The 17175-nt window shown below is 44.6% G+C and overlaps 1 protein-coding gene across 2 annotated transcripts in view; it reads left to right on the top strand.

Moving 5' to 3' along the window:
- Positions 1 to 17175, top strand: part of LOC106602627 (spectrin beta chain, erythrocytic) — a 52659-nt gene that overhangs the window by 7999 nt on the left and 27485 nt on the right. For both annotated transcript variants that reach the window (XM_014195386.2, XM_014195383.2), the window contains exons 2-9: positions 5543 to 5841; positions 13899 to 14050; positions 14348 to 14521; positions 15662 to 15765; positions 15969 to 16049; positions 16277 to 16392; positions 16627 to 16739; positions 16880 to 17067. In XM_014195386.2, coding sequence (XP_014050861.1) covers positions 5682 to 5841; positions 13899 to 14050; positions 14348 to 14521; positions 15662 to 15765; positions 15969 to 16049; positions 16277 to 16392; positions 16627 to 16739; positions 16880 to 17067 — 1088 coding nt within the window. In that variant the 5' untranslated portion in view covers positions 5543 to 5681. The remainder of the gene's footprint in view (positions 1 to 5542; positions 5842 to 13898; positions 14051 to 14347; positions 14522 to 15661; positions 15766 to 15968; positions 16050 to 16276; positions 16393 to 16626; positions 16740 to 16879; positions 17068 to 17175) is intronic.

Here is a 17175-nt window from a genome sequence, read left to right as displayed (position 1 = left end):
GTGTTATGGCGGTCCAAACAGGGTTTAGTATTGCCATTGTAGTAGGCTACACATGGTATAGTATATATAAGATACTGTCATGTTCATATCCTAAATTAATGAGGGTTTAACTCAATATTAAAATCAACATGAAGCCACTTGACCATTCTGTTTCAGTCATATTTAGCAGACACTCTTATCCAGAGCAAGTAGGGTTAAGTGCCTTGCTCAAGGGCACATCAACAGACTTCACCTAGTCAACTCAGGGATTTAAACCAGCAACCTTTCAGTTCCTGGCCCAACCTCTTAACCACTAGGCTACCACCCAGCCCATAATAGAGCTATTACATACTCTATTTCATTCTGTAAGAAAAACCATGCAACTTCATCTCACTTGGCAAAAACTGGTCGAATCAACATTGTTTCCACATAATTTCAACCCCCAAATTTAAATGTGATGATTTTTTTTACCCAAATCGAATGTCATGTTGACATTTTTTGTTGATTTCACAACTCAAGCAAATGTAAATCAAAAATAGTGGGATCTTTTTATGTATAGATCGATATGTTGTGGTAGCTTCTATGAAAAGAATATTGTGTAGTGTTGTCTCTGTCTGTGTGGCAGGTATAGTTGTGCATTAGAGGACAATCTATAGATATTAACAATCGATCAGAAGCAGGAATGACAGATCTCAGACTGTCCCCTGAGTGTAGGGGAGGAAGGTAGATGATTGCCCCTTTTTCTTTATTCACTGTGGGGCATCTTCCCTGGCACAGATTAAGCCTAGTTCTGCACTAAAAAGCATCTGAACACTTATGCGTATTAGTGCAGTACTAGGCTTAGTTTGTGTCTGAAAACATGGTACTATGTGTTTGCCTCTACCAGATTTTTACCATGCGAAGACAAGATGTCACAGACCTCACTCCAGCTGTTGCTGTTACACTTCCCCACACTTTGAGTCACTAGTCCTCCTGACCACACCCATCTGCCATCTCTCATTTCTCCCTCTCCACTTTCCATGCTACTCAGAAAATCCAAGAATTACAGATGGAACATCGGCTGGCTCTGTTCTCTAGTTAGTTGCCATGGTTCCTGCTCGGTTGTTTTGTGTTAGCCTTTATATTTTATACGAAGGGAGGTGTTTTTGTATTTCCATTACCCTCTCTAGTTATCATGAAATTCCTTTGAAAAGGTTTGAATAGACGCTGTAATCACTGTTCAATCAGGATGATTGATTGACAGATGTATCTTGCTGAATGTACCCAGCTGGTGATTTTGATATTATAATTGGTGAGGACTGTAACGGGGCTAAGGTTTCTGCCTACACCTGAACTAAGCTGCGCCTGGGTAGAGGCTGCCAGTTCAGCAAAGAGGTAGTCTTTGTCCATGCCATGCCATGTAGAATCCAGAGAGGCCATGCCATGACATGTGCTCCTGTCGTCAGTTTGGCCCAGACCAACATGGTGTCCTGAGTTTCATGCAGTTAGGCGAGTGGATTTAATGGTGTCAGCAGACATGCACGTCACATAGCGGAGGGACATGCCTGCTCTGTTGGAGCTGGCCCAGGTTTTGTGTGCGATGATAAGGGGATTCCCTGTGCTGCTAGTTAGTGGGTGGAGGTAGGGTTATGTCTGATAACATCCCCCTGCACGGGACTGATACAGAGATGAGGAGGAGGGAGACCTGGGCCTGAAATTCACAAAGCGCCTTAAGAGTATCTCTGTTCCATACTGACCAGATCAGTCACTCAATACAGTCTTCGTTCACAGTCGCTGCTGTCCCTGTCTGTTCCTAAGGCTAGAACTGAGATGGGGAAACAATATTTGTCCCATAATGCCCCTTCATCCTGGATCATGTTTCAAAAGATAGTTAGTGAAATTAGGGAGTTAGTCCTGGCCTGTTTTTAAGACTCTGATTGACAACACTGTTTGTGATAACTGCAGTTTTTTCTAATATTCAATTGTATCTTTAACTTGTGACACTTTGTCTTTTGTGTGTATTTTGTATATGTTTTTTTTTAGTAATATTTTATGGACACGCTGCTATTTCCCTGTTTTGCCTTCTTGCCAGATCGCCCTCGCAAATAAAAATACAAATTTAAAAGAAGTGCTGATCTACGATCCTCCCTCTTATTTCTTATGATTTATAAAGGCTAAACTGAGTCTAGATCGACTGGACTAACACCACTGTATACTACGTAACCACAACCAGGGCCCCCTCCTTTTATCTCCTTAAAACCAGAGGTTGACTATGTCGTGTAAGGAGAGGAGAGAGGTAATGTGCGTAGTGTAACTGTACCTCCACAATAAAGATGGTACAGTTACACTTCTGAACATGTGAATAGAACTCAAAGCAATAATGCTGGGTTGGGTTGAATCCTTGAGACGCAGTTGAGATACAGTACGTTTCAAGTTTTATTATTAGTCGTATGTACAGGATACACATGGTGTTCGCCGTCCAACGAAATGCTTACTTGCAGGCTCCTTCTCGACAATGCAACAACAATAAGAAATAATCAAAGATAAGAATAGGAACATAAAGTCTGTGTGTTATAACTAACTTTCTCCCAAATCCCCGTTGACATCAGTGTATGATTTATGTGAAGGTTCAAGCTGCACGTGCATAGCTCAAGTCGGGCGCTGGCCACATTGTAAACATAACTGGCTACAATATCTATGATTTGCATTGAATTATGACTCTCTAGTACTAATATCTAGTATTTCTGCACTACAGGAGAACACCACACAAGGACTCCCATATTCATTGGACTGTACAGACACATTCCCACACAATATTTAGCTGACACAATTTTTTTGCCTAGTCAGCTCAGGGATTCAAACCATTGACCTTTCTGTTACTGTTAGGCTACCTGCCTCCCAGCCACACTAACATTAAACCAGGTGTAGCTAGCAGAAACACACAGACCCACACACCCACATTTACAGTTGAAACGTTGACGGTACAGCATCACAGGAAGGCGGTTTGTGCGGAACATTCATCAAGTTACCCAGTAGAGACAGATACGGGGGTTGCCCTTCCCTTGTGTGGGGTGATAAGAGCGGCACGCTGCACTAAGATAGAGCTATCTTGGTGGCTAACCTTTACCCGCCTTTCCACACACACACACACCCCACTCTGTGACGGTTGGGGGATATGTCGCTGAAAATGGCCACGGCTGATGAGGGATGAGTGAGTTGAGGAGTGAAGGGAACTACTTGTGATTCCTAAATAGCAGCAAAAGGTTGTAAACAAAACAGTATACATTCCTAGGATGTATGTTACAGCATTTCTTCTCTTGACATTTTTGCTTTACATTCAGAACAGTTTGTTGTCTTCCTATAGTCTGCCATCTTTTTGTTTGAAATTGTAGGCATGGACAGGCAGTTTTTTTTTAATACTAAATGCTTACATCATTTAACAGACACTCTTATCCAGAGTTACTTACAGTAGCAATTAGTGTTAAGTGCCTTACTCAAGGGCACGTCGGCAGATTTGTTTCACCTAGTTGGCTCAGGGATTCAACCAAGCAACATTTCAGTTACTGGCCAAACGCTCTTAACCGCTAGACTACTTGCCACCAGTATAGTTTAGTAAGACTTCATGTAGTGGCGATTCCCTATGAAAAGCCACTGGCACAGGAGAGAGCTGTCCATAACACGTCCACAAAAATCAACTTTCCAAACGTTACTCTTTTTGGGTGAAATTCTCATTTATTGGGTATATAAAATATAAATAGCTCCAAAACACATATTCCTATAGAAAAGGTGCAGAGAGAGATGCATTCTATAAGCTATATCTGTGACACAGTAACAACTACATGTGCTCTCCTCTCACCTGTGCTAACACTTCCTGGTCACCTGTGCTACCTATATACACACACTGACCAGTGACCCATGACCCCAACATATAGTGCCCTCTGGTGTACAAAACAAGTAAAAATAACCATTGACAGACAACATATGCACAACACATAAACAGGCCAAACGGCTTCTACACCTCACTATTTTCCCATCTTGACATGCTAATTCTCAACATAGTGGTAGTCTTCTGGGTTCTTTATTTTGTTTTATGCATACACATAATACAACTATCCTACCCACAACATAATACAGCTATCATACACATAATACAACTATCCTACCCACAACATAATACAGCTATCATACACATAATACAACTATCCTACCCACAACATAATACAGATATCATACACATAATACAACTATCCTACCCACAACATAATACAGCTATCATACACATAATACAACTATCCTACCCACAACATAATACAGCTATCATACACATAATACAACTATCCTACCCACAACATAATACAGCTATCATACACATAATACAACTATCCTACCCACAACATAATACAGCTATCATACACATAATACAACTATCCTACCCATAACATAATACAGATATCATAAACATAATACAACTATCCTACCCACAACATAATACAAATATCATACCCATAACATAACACAGATATCATACACATAATACAACTATCCTACCCATAACACAATACAGATATCATACCCATAACATAACACAGATATCATACACATAATACAACTATCCTACCCACAACATAATACAGATATCATACACATAATACAACTATCCTACCCATAACATAATACAGATATCCTACCCACAACATAACACAGATATCATACACATAATACAACTATCCTACCCACAACATAATACAGATATCATACACATAATACAACTATCCTACCCATAACATAATACAGATATCATACACATAATACAACTATCCTACCCACAACATAATACAAATATCATACCCATAACATAACACAGATATAATACACATAATACAACTATCCTACCCATAACATAATACAGATATCATACCCATAACATAACACAGATATCATACACATAATACAACTATCCTACCCATAACATAACACAGATATCATACACATAATACAACTATCCTACCCATAACATAATACAGATATCATACCCATAACATAACACAGATATCATACACATAATACAACCATCCTACCCATAACATAACACAGATATCATACACATAATACAACTATCCTACCCATAACATAATACAGATATCATACCCATAACATAATGCAGCTATCGTACCATAACATAATACAGCTATCATACCATAACATAATACAACTATCCTACCCATAACATAATACAGATATCATACATACCCATAACATAAAACAGCTATCATACACATAAAACAGCTATCATACCCATAACATAATACAGCTATCACACCCATAACATAATACAGCTATCATACCCATAACATAATACAGCTATCACACCCATAACATAATACAGTTATCATACCCAGAACATAATACAGCTATCGTACCCATAATATAATACAGCTATCATACCCATAACATAATACAGCTATCGTACTCATAACATAATTCAGCCATTGACCTTTGATAGAAAACCCTGTCTCCACACGTCTGTGAATCAAAGATGGGAAAAAAATCAATGCTAATAGCTCTTTATTTCTCCTTCTTTCAGACGTCCTGCTGTGTGAGGTCCATTCTACTGTATCTCTCCCTCCTCCACTCCTCCTCCTCCTCCCCTCCCAGAACAGCTGAGGCTGTCCCCGGCCCCCAATTACCTCACCCCAGCCAACGGCCCCCGTCCCACCGCCAAGATGGCTGCTGCCATGACGTCCACCACGGACTTCGACAACGTGGAGATCACTCAGCAGTATAGCCGCATCAACACGCGCTTCGAGCTGCTGGAAGAGGAGCTGGACAATGACAAGAGCTCTGTACGACTGTTTGAGAGGTCACGCATCAAAACCCTAACAGGTGAGTTGGAGCTGGGAGGGCAGACCTAGGGCTCTGATGTGGGCTGGGTTGTGTTATTGGGGTGTTTTTCCCTTATGGGTCGTTCTCTGTCACCTACTGTCTCTTGAAATCAGTTATTATATGAATAAGCCTCTTGGCAGAACGCGATGCCTGGGGATGGTCTAGCTAGCCACTAGCAGCTAGTACCACCGCTTACAGTGCATGTCTGCATGGGACCAAATGCTGGTCCCACCCCTCCTTGTATTTCCATTTCCATCCATATCTCTCATCTATTTCAATGTCTATATTCTGTCCATATAAGAAAACATGAAAGATGGCAGTGGCAGAATACTATCTAGGCTTGTTTGTGCTGTGCAGTATGTTTAATAAGTCTACCTGATAGCTTTGAGCCTTGTATCATCATGTCAGAGTTTGGCTGCCAGCCACACACACTCCCAGCAGAGCAGTTGAGACTTATCATACGTACAGTCTCTCTTAACCCCCCCCCACACACACACACATACACACCCCTAAAGTTGCTGGGATCGTTTGCACATTCCCAGAATGCTCCAGTGTGAGTGATGTGGACAGCTGCCCTCCTGTTGTGAGTCCCAAATGGCACCATATTTCCCTATTTGGTCAAAAGTAGTGCACTATATGGAAATAGGGTGCCATTTTGGATACAGGCTCAGCCTTCCCATAGCTTGGATCTCTGGGATATCTGCCTGGGATCGTAATCAGTGACACACCTTTGGGGCCAATAGGTACTCACTCTGAAGGCCTTTTAAATAGTGCCTCCATCTATGGAACAGGGGAACCATGGGACTGGAGATGCAGAGGTGAGGGGCACATAGCTCTATAGCCACAAACAGTGGTAGGGTCAGTGATGCCATGGACAAGTGGTTCCACATTATTTACAATTTTTGTTGGTACTTTTGATCCCTTTTTCTCCCCAATTTCGTGATATCCAATTGGTAGTTGCAGTCTTGTCCCATCGCTGCAACTCCCGTACGAACTCGGGAGAGGCGGAGTTCGAGAGCCATGTGCCCTCCAAAACACGACCCCGCCAAGCCGCACTGCTTCTTGACACACTGCTCGCTGAACCCGGAATCCATCCGCACCAATGTGTCGGAGGAAACACCGTCCAACTGGCAACCGTGTCAGCGGGATCGAACCCGGATCTGTAGTGACGCTTCTAGCACTGAGACACAGTGCCTTAGACAGCTGCGGCACTCGGGAGGCCAAACCAATTAGGTTCTACCTGGAACCAAAAATTGTTCTTCAAAGGGTTCTCATATGGCGACAGCCGAAGAACCCTTTTAGCACCTTTTTGTGTAGCTAGCTGGTGTGTTGTGTTACTGCACTGATGTAATGCAATCAGAGTGTCCTGTCACAGACAGAGGGGGGGGGGTGAAAGAGAGAAGGCGAGAGAAAGAGCGAGGGAGGAAGAGAATGAAAGAGAGAGGGGAGGGAGAGAGAGAACGAGGGAGGCAATGGAAAGAGGAGGTAGTAGCTCTTACACATCAGTGTTGATTTTCAGCTTGTGGACAAACCAAGTATGAGCTACATCTACTGTCTGAGCTGTTCATCATGAGATTACACTTACATGACACAACATGTTAGACATGTTAGACCCTACGTCAAACATCGACTCTACATCCAAAGTCATAACCTTCTAAAATTCAGGTTGGGAATGCCTTGTCTGATCCACTTTGATGAAGATGTTCCCCCACTGCCTAAAACATGTAAAACATGTATGATCACTGAGGCATGTGCAAAGGATAAGCCCTCCGTCCTACACGTCCCATTTAGTCGGGGTGTGGGGGGGGGTGTGGGGTGTGGGGGGGTGCACAGCCTTGTCAGGAACACTTGTGTGCAGCCTGGAACATATTGTATGCATGGCTGGTGCGCTGGAGAAAGAACCACTCTGAGCTGAGCTGAGAAGGAGAGCGAGGGAGAGAGAGAGAAAGAGGGAGAGAGAGAGAGAGGGGTGGGAACAGAGTCATACGGGAGAGGTAGAGGGAACAGGAGAAGAGGACTGAGTGAGAGAGAGCGAGAGAGAGAAGAGGAGAGAAGTGGAGTGATGCTGAGCTGAGCATCTCTCCCAGCTCCATACTCCAGGTCCTGCAGACTCCCTCCGTTGTTGGGGTCAGGACTCAGGACTCAAGATGAGCAGCCCGTCTCCATGTCTGTTGCGTGCCATCACCCAGCCTCGGCTCCGAGAGGTGAAGATCAGCCTGAAGACCAGGGTGACCCGGGAGACCAACAGGGAGACCTCCACAGACCTCCGATCCAGTGGAGTGGCGCTAGGGAGGGACAGGGACAGTTACAGAGAGGCCACCAGGGACAGAGCCATCACCCCAGGAAGAGAGACCCCGCTCCGGACAACTCTGAGCAGCAGCAGCCGCAGCCGGAGCACCCCACCCATCCACAGAGCCCTGAGGAGGGAAGCTAAGGGCGATGGGAGGACCAGGCGGGAGCCAGAGAACCAGCCTGAGAGGAATGGGACCCTCCGGGTTATACCCAAGACAGGATCTGGAGCACCTCATCCTCTGAGACTGGGTCTGGGTCTCTCCCCCATCTCCTCGTCCTCCTCGTCCTCCTCCACCTGCACCCCCGCCAGACGTCAGCAGCGTCATGCCCCCTCTCTCCCGCGCCCCGCTCCGCCCCCTACCACCTCCTCCTACGCCTCCACCTCTGGCAGGAGTATGAAGAAGGCGAGGTGGCTGAGCTACAGTACCTCCAACATCTGCTTCAGCTCCATCCTGGATGGACGCTTCAGGCAGCTGCAAGGTACCTGGTGTTCAGACTGGTCTAGGGGTGATGGTGTTGGTAGTGGGTTGGACACTAGCTACAAGTTGCTGTCGAGGTCCAGTCTGGGGCTGGGGGTGGTGATGGTAGTCGTGGGTTCACGGCCCACCCTCTCTCATTCCCACCCCTCAGGGTTAGGGTTAAGGTGCAGTGGTGGTGGTGGGGATGGTGGTGGTGGGGATTTGTCCCTCCCACCTCTCACCTCCAACCCCACAGTGGGTAAAAAAAAAGAGAGCACCGTTTCCTTGTGTGCCCTTCCCATCCCTCTCTCTGTGTTTGGGACAGATTGAGGTGGGGGAGGGCTTGATGGCGAGGTCTAGCTTGTGATGCAAGCGAGCATGTGGGTGGTTTGATTGTTCCTGCTGTCGTGTGAGCCGGAGAGTCGGGGGAAAAGTGCTGTGCTTCCGCTGTAGTGGCCCTTTTTTAATTGTGTGTGTGTGTGTGTGTGTGTGTGTGTGTGTGTGTGCATTTATTTATTTATTTTCAGGAAGCAGTGGCTATGCCCCAATTGTTCGCTGAGTTTGATCTGAATATTTCATGGAGTAAACTCCTAAAAAGGATATGCCGTGTTTTTCTTTTTTCCCTCTGCCATTCACGGCAGGCCGTTGTTGTAACCGTTCATTCCCATTTCATCCGAGCGGGATTGATTATGTATGATTACGTGTTCACCGAATTGTCTTCTTAGCTGCGCTACCACCCCTTCGTTACACTTGCTACATTCATATTTTACGTGAACTATTTTCACCTGCCGTCACCGTGGCATGACATAACATAAACACTAGCTGTTTTCATATTCATTTGGTTTCTTTTCTCCTGATGAGCTATGGGACCATTCAGAAACTTTATATTTGCCACAGATGACTGTATTGAACATCTATTGAATAATCCCTCCCCCCTCTCTTCCTTTTCTCCTTCTCTCCTAACTGCTAATTTCTCTCTCCGTTATTCGATTTTCAAAGAGAGCTGTTGTCCGTCACTGTGAATTTACGTTAGCTTGTTCTAGCCAGCTCCCTGATGACAGAAACACATTAGGAGGAGGAGAGAGGAGAGGAGGAAGAGAAGAGGACAGGTTGGAAGGAGAAAGAGAGAGACATACTTTCATTTATTCTCTCTGGTATATTTCAACATTTAGCCGACCGCTGCTGTCTAATGGGCTCAGGGGATTCTTATAGAGATGTGAAACTCTTCCAAGTCAGAGTGTTTTGAATATAGCCCCCCTGGATTCACCCAAATGCTGATGCACACAACTCTCTTACCCATGATGTAACCTGGTACTCTCTCTCGTCTCTCTCTCTCTCTCTCTCTCTCTCTCTCGCTCTCTCTGTGTTTCCGTTTATGTCTTCATCATCTCTCCTGCCTCATATTGATTCATGACCTATGCTTTTGTTAGTGTTATGTCTTTCTGTCTTGTCTGTGTGTTATTTCTCTGTTATTCTGTGCTCCGCCAACTGTACTTCATTCTGTCTCTGTTGTGTGTCTTTGTGTATCTGCTAGAGTAACAGTGTCATACATTGTACCTGTCTGCAATGCATTGTTTATTTCTACCTCTACTTTGTCTCTGTCCTCTCACCCTGCTCCTGTTCCAGACTCCTTCAGGCGGCTCCCTGTGTTGAGTTGAAATGATGTCATTTAAAAAAAAAAACTATTTCCCACTGCCCTGGGTAGGTGTTGCTTAGCTGTGCTGGGTGTCTCTCCTACCCCGGTGTCTCTGTCAGTCTGTCCTCTCATCAACCATGCTCCACACCAGACCCAGACTCCTGCAGCACTCTTCCCAACGGACTAAACTGGTCAGGTTGTCAGGTTGTATTCTGGTTATAGAAGGTTATATACGTTTTTTGGGGGGAAACAGAGGTTGAGACAGCAAGGAGAATAATAGAAAAGGTGGACGTGGGGATTGAACCCGGCTTCTGGTGGGAGCATTACTGCTAGACCACGGGCTCCGCAAGGTTTTTGTTAATGTCTTGTTCTGTCTCTGTTTTGACTGCTGCAGATGTGTCGCGTTGTGCTCTGTCTGTTGTTGTGTTGTGTTGTGCACTGTAAAAAAGGTAATTCAGTGTGTAATTGTAAGGCAACCAGCTGCAATAGGAGTGTGAATTTGGGCATATAACTTTAGCTGAACCAACATACATTCTCAAGTTTGAATTGCATGTTCACTCAACTTACGATTTTAGGTTGCGTGAACATACAATTCAACTTGAGAATTTATTGTACCTTATTTGCATATTTCCCGGTGAAAAATGAAACTCTTTATGAACTCTTTATGACAATTCAGAGCCATGCAGTGGCTAGCTACACTACAAACATCATTTTACCAGTTTCCCACACAACCTGCATTGAGAATGACTGTCAGGGCATGAAAGAGTGATTAGTGCGAGTGCCTATAAACTGGAACAGCCATCTCAGTAACGAGTGCAAAAAGTCAAACTACTAAGAGATTGGATTAGTTTAGAAAAATATATGTTATTGATTTTTGTGTAGCATAAAATGAATCAACCAATCAATGTACATGCAAAAACACAGGTATTGAAACCAACAATTGTGGAAATCAATACAGCATGCTGAGAAATATGATAGTGATGGGCGTGGTTTGCGTGGTTTTGAGCAAACATACATTTGTCATTTTACTCAACAAGCTTGTTCAAATTCAGCTCACTTCGAGCAGAGTTTGCTGATTCAATGTATTGTAAGGCAACCAGCAGCGATAGGATTGGGAGTTTGCTCAACACTTGGGCATATAGGTGAACCAACATACAGCGTCGACTTACAAAGGCAAACATAGATTTAAAAACATTGACTCAACAAGATTTTATACATTCAGCTCATTGTGAGCAAAGTTCGTTGAGTGAGCAAACTTTGACACATTAGCTACATTTCTTGTCCTTATGAAGTCCACCCAACTCCCAGAATAACGCTGATTAATCAATTGGTTGGCTTTTTTACAGTGTGTTGTGTTCTCTGGTCTTGTGTTTAGCCGTGGGCGGTTGCAGAGCCCGCTATAGTCTCTCATGACAGACTTTAAACATTAATATAACAAATGGAGTAGCTAGTCAACACAGTTGATTTAGTTAGGGATTCCAAGTCGAGGTTACATACCAGCTAAACTAATCTCTCGTGGACATCTACGTAAACATAAACCAAGAGTTTAGTTCTGGGTTAACCGAGATTACATACCCGCAGGTAGCACTACCAGTCCTTTCCTCTTTATGTCCTATGGTCTCAGGCTATGCTGGGCAGACTTTGCTGGGCTGACTCTGCTGGGCTGACTTTGCTGGGCTGACTCTGCTGGGCTAGCCACATCCAGAGCTATATAAGGAGGCTAACTGTGGGAAAACAGCCTGGCTCTGCACTCTTAGAAAAAAGGGTTCCAAAAGGGTTCTTCGGCTGTCCCCACAGGGTAACCCTTTTTGGTTCTACCTTGAACCAAAAGGGTTCTACCTGGAAACAAAAAGGTTCCTCAAAGGGTTCTCCTATGGGGACAGAGAACACCTTTTATTCTAAGAGTGTGGCTCTCTCTCTGGCTCTGCCTGAGTACAGGGGAAAACCCATCAGCATCAATAAGTCATGTGTCTTGTGGCTGTCGCTCGCTGGAGTCAGAGTGCGGATAGGGCTGGAAATCAGTGGGAAGAAGCAGCATGTGAACCAACATAGTAGTATTTAGTTCAACCTGTACTGATACAGACCTGGCCTGGATGGGAGAAGTGTGGGCTCTGGTCAAAGTAGTGCATTACGTAGGGAATAGGGTGCCATTTGGGACGCACCTTGCGACATTGTTTTGGATGTTTTATTTGTCATGACTTTTTCATTATGGTGGGGGTAATCCACGTGGATGTTGTGCAGTAGGGTCCTTGTTATTTACCAGGCAAGAAACAGAATGGGACATGGCTCATTTAACAATACTGCCTGGTCTCTTATGTAATATAGGACTATATAACATGGTCAAAGATGACAGATTTGTTATATTTTGACGATGCAGAGAATAGATGTGAGAGCAATGATGACATGTCATTTTGAGAGATTCAAAAGCAAGGACTCTTTTTTTCAAAATGTTCCTATTTTGGTCTCTACAGACCAGGCTTAAAAGCTTACATCTCTTTCTAGTCCCCACCAGTATCATTTTCTCTCTATCCCCCTTTTCTCTCATTCACCTTTCTCTCTAGCTGCTTGTCCTCCTACTTTCTCCCTCTATCTCAGGGTTACCTCCCTTCCGCTCTCTTAGTGTGTGTTGCTCTCCCTCTCTTCCCATGCCTCCCTCTCTTTCTCTCTCCCTCTCTTCCCATGCCTCCCTCTCTTTCTCTCTCCCTCTCTTCCCATGCCTCACTCTCTATCTCTCTCCCTCTCTTCCCATGCCTCCCTCTCTTTCTCTCTCCCTCTCTTCCCATGCCTCACTCTCTATCTTCCCTCTTTTCAATATGCCTCCCTCTCTCTTACCTCTCTCTCTTACCTCTCTTTCTCTATCTCCCTCGCTCTCTCTCTGTCTCTCTCCCTCTCTCTCTCTCTGTCTGTCTCCCTCTCTCTCGCTCTGTCTGTCTCCCTCTCTCTCGCTCTGTCTCTCTCTCTGTCTCTGTTCTCCACAGGCTGAGGGCTGAATCATTTATAGTACAAGTCATTAAGGATGCAGTTTTTTGCACTCATATTTGGGACACGCACACACACACACACACACACACACACACACACACACACACACACACACACACACACACACACACACACACACACACACACACACACACACACACACACACACACACACACACACACACACACACTATGGTCAAAAGTACTGCACTAAATAGGGAATATGGTGTCATTTGAAACTCTGAAAGTGTGTTGATGGGGACTTTAAAGTGTGACTGTGATCTCCTGCTCTTAACCAGTAGGGAGACACGATGCCACCAGGTGGGTAGTGGTATTCGCTATTCCAACTTACATAACTCACAACAACATTGATGTTCCTACACTCAGAGGCCTTGTGGATTCTAATGTCTGTTCTCAACACTTACTCAGTCAAGCCTTGAGTTTTCCTTCACGCAACTGCCCACACAAACACATGGTTTGTGTCCTGCTACGTTCCATACATGACACGTTCCATAATGTACATCCCCCCTCTGTAAAGGATAAAGCAAGAAGGATAACACTTATTTTACAGTTCAGATTCCACTGGTATAGAGGTGCTTGGGTGAACGAACCCCAACAAAACAAACTCCTAGGTTATTACTGTCTAACCAGGGGATATCTGACCTAGCTCTCTTTCTGTCTACCTCCAGATGAGCGCGAGGCGGTCCAGAAGAAGACCTTCACTAAATGGGTCAACTCCATCCTGTCGCGGGTCAACTGCCGTATCTCTGACCTCTACCTGGACCTGAGGGATGGACGTATGCTCATCAAATTACTGGAGCTCCTCTCTGAAGAGAAGCTGGTACGTTTGTGTGTGTGTGGACGGTGTGTACGGTATGTGTATTTATGATGTATTGTATGTGTGTTTAGTCTGGGTGCTTTTTTTTGTCCCTGTTATGACATGATCTGATGATGTCCAGATCAGAATGGAAATACTCGTCACAATCTCATTAATCACTTCACTGCACTAAATAGCAACACACTACACGTTTACGTTCTATTCCCCTCTTGCTCTCTCTCTCTCACGCTCTCTCTCTCTATCTTCTCTCTCCCTTCCTATCTCCTCCCTTCCTCTCCATCTCTCCCTCTCTCCTCCCAGCCCAAGCCCACTAAGGGTCGTATGCGTATCCACTGCCTGGAGAACGTGGACAAGGCCCTGCAGTTCCTCAAGGAGCAGAGGGTCCACCTGGAGAACATGGGATCACACGACATCGTCGACGGCAACCACCGCCTCATCCTGGGACTCATCTGGACCATCATCCTCAGATTCCAGGTGAGTTAGGATTCTTCTTCTTCTTCTTCTAGCCAACCACAACAAAAAAACACAGGTTACAAAATGGCCTAAATTTAAACCACCCTCTGCTAGCCTGGTCCCAGATCTGTTTGTTCTGTATTGCCAACTTCTATGTCCAGGTGGCAAGATAGAACAAACTGATTTGGGACCACCAGGCTTGGTGAGTTAGCTAACCACTATAACAACAACACTGGTTACAAAATCAACTAGAACTCAACGTAAACCCCCTCTGGCTGAAGCTGTATACAGTCTGGTTTCAGCCAACAGCTGACATCTGATGCTAGAACTAAAACCACATCCCAAACAAAATATACCGTGTGTTAGATAATTTTATCTGGGAACAGGCTGATACAGTATTTATTTTCAATTTGACAGCCTATTGTTATTTTTAGCTTTGCTAGTTCAAACAATATGCCCTTGTTGCTGCATTATTCACACCTTCAAAAAGGAGGAGAGGGAAAAAGAGGAGGCGACTAGCTAGCCTCTGTCGGCATCCCTACGTAGCATCAGAACAAACGGAGGAGAAGAGAAGCAAAGCGGTGCTAAATTTAGTCTCTGAGGAGCGGTATGTGTCACAGATAAAATCACTGTTCTAATTACTGACAGTGTGTGTGGGAAAAGAGGTGTGTCTGGATGTGTGTGCGTTCGTTCGTTCTGGTGTGTGTGTGTTGGTGGGAAAATAGCTGCGTGTGTATGTGGGTGTACATGCATTTGTGTGCATGTGTGCGTGTGTGTGTGTGTGTGTGTGTGTGTGTGTGTGTGTGTGTGTGTGTGTGTGCTGTTAGTTAGTGGGAAAATAGGAACCTTGATAATTAACAGTTTTAACTAAGGTTACAATTAGTGTAAATTAATACATTACTTGATCAACCTTGTTTTCATAGGTTCATACTGATAAAATATACACTTCGTACTTCAACCTGAAATAGGAAATAGGCAGTGTATGCCTAAACATTCTCCCATTTTCAAATATACAATATGTATACACTACATGCCCAATAACATTTAGGTTTCGTTATGTAGGTCTTGTCTCCTCTACCATGTAAGAACTATCTAGTCTAGTGTCCACTCCGTTGTCGTTACTGTAGTTGACTGTCTGTCCTGCCTGTCCCTGACCTACAGATCCAAGACATTGTGGTGGAGATGGGACAGGCAGACGGGACCCAACGGGAGAGCCGCACAGCCAAGGACGCTCTGCTACTCTGGTGCCAGATGAAGACTGCTGGGTGAGATAAAAAAAACAACCATGCTCTAACTCACTGAGACATTGGAACCGCAAAATGATCAATGATCAGGGTTGCCTGGAGAGCGCCATCTTGATTAGAGATCCGTTTATCTGATTACGCTGCTAAGTCCTGTAAACTACTGGGATCAGTTTGTGATTGAGGTCAGTCCGTGACATTGACTCTTTCCTCTTGTGTTTCTACAGATATCCGAACGTAAACATCACCAACTTCACCACCAGTTGGAAAGATGGCATTGCGTTCAATGCTCTCATACACAAACACAGGTAAGAAGAGATAAAATGCCGTGTATAATGCCATACCATCTCCGATGGATCTCGCTGCAGGCAAATCTCTCTCTCTCTCTCTCTCTCTCTCTCTCTCTCTCTCTCTCTCTCTCTCTCTCTCTCTCTCTCTCTCTCTCTCTCTCTCTCTCTCTCTCTCTCTCTCTCTCTCTCTCTCTCTCTCTCTCTCTCTCTCTCTCTCTCTCTCTCTCTCTCTCTCTCTCTCTCAGGCCAGACCTGGTGGACTATGGTGGCCTGAAGAAGTCCAACCCAACCCATAACCTCCAGAATGCCTTCAACGTAGCAGAGCAGAAGCTTGGCGTGACCAAACTGTTAGACCCTGAAGGCAAGTGACAATTTCCTGTTCCATCTAGAACTATGGGCATTTTCCCAGACACAGATTAAACCTAGACCTGGATTAAAAAGCTTAATGGATAATCTCTATTGAAATTGCTTTTTAGTCCAGGACTATGCTTTACCTGTGTTCGGGTAACTGGTAACCTTTATGAGCTGGACTCAAGGCTGAAATAAAAGAGTCCAGTGATCTTCTAGATTTCATGGACTGTCTGTATGTTTGCAGATGTATTCACGGAGAACCCAGATGAGAAGTCCATCATCACATATGTTGTAGCATTCTACCACTACTTCTCCAAGATGAAGGCACTAGCAGTGGAGGGGAAGAGAGTTGGCAAGGTGAGGATGGGATAAATAATGCAGTGTGTGTATGCTTGTGTGTGTGTGTGTGTGTGTATACATCCGTGCCTGCTTTGTTTCATGTGACAGTATTACACCAAAGCGTTTGGTTAACCTCACCCTCTGTGTCCATCCTCTAGGTGCTAGACCATGCCATAGAGACAGAGAAGATGATTGACAAGTACGAGACCCTATCGTCAGACCTGCTGATATGGATAGAGCAGACCATCATCATCCTGAACAACCGTAAACTGGCCAACTCTCTAACCGGTGTCCAGCAGCAGCTCCAAGCTTTCAACTCCTACCGCACCGTGGAGAAACCACCCAAGTTAGTCATGCCTTAATACTATATGCCCCAACTAGGGTTGCACAAATCCAGTACATTTTCCCCAAAAACATCAAGGTTTTCTAGAAATCCTCCATGAATCCTCCAAAT

This window comes from Salmo salar, chromosome ssa01 (assembly GCF_905237065.1).
Source record: "Salmo salar chromosome ssa01, Ssal_v3.1, whole genome shotgun sequence".
NCBI lineage: Eukaryota > Metazoa > Chordata > Actinopteri > Salmoniformes > Salmonidae > Salmo > Salmo salar.
The sequence above is the reverse complement of the archived record's forward strand: the minus strand, read 5'-3'. Positions and strand labels throughout refer to the sequence as shown.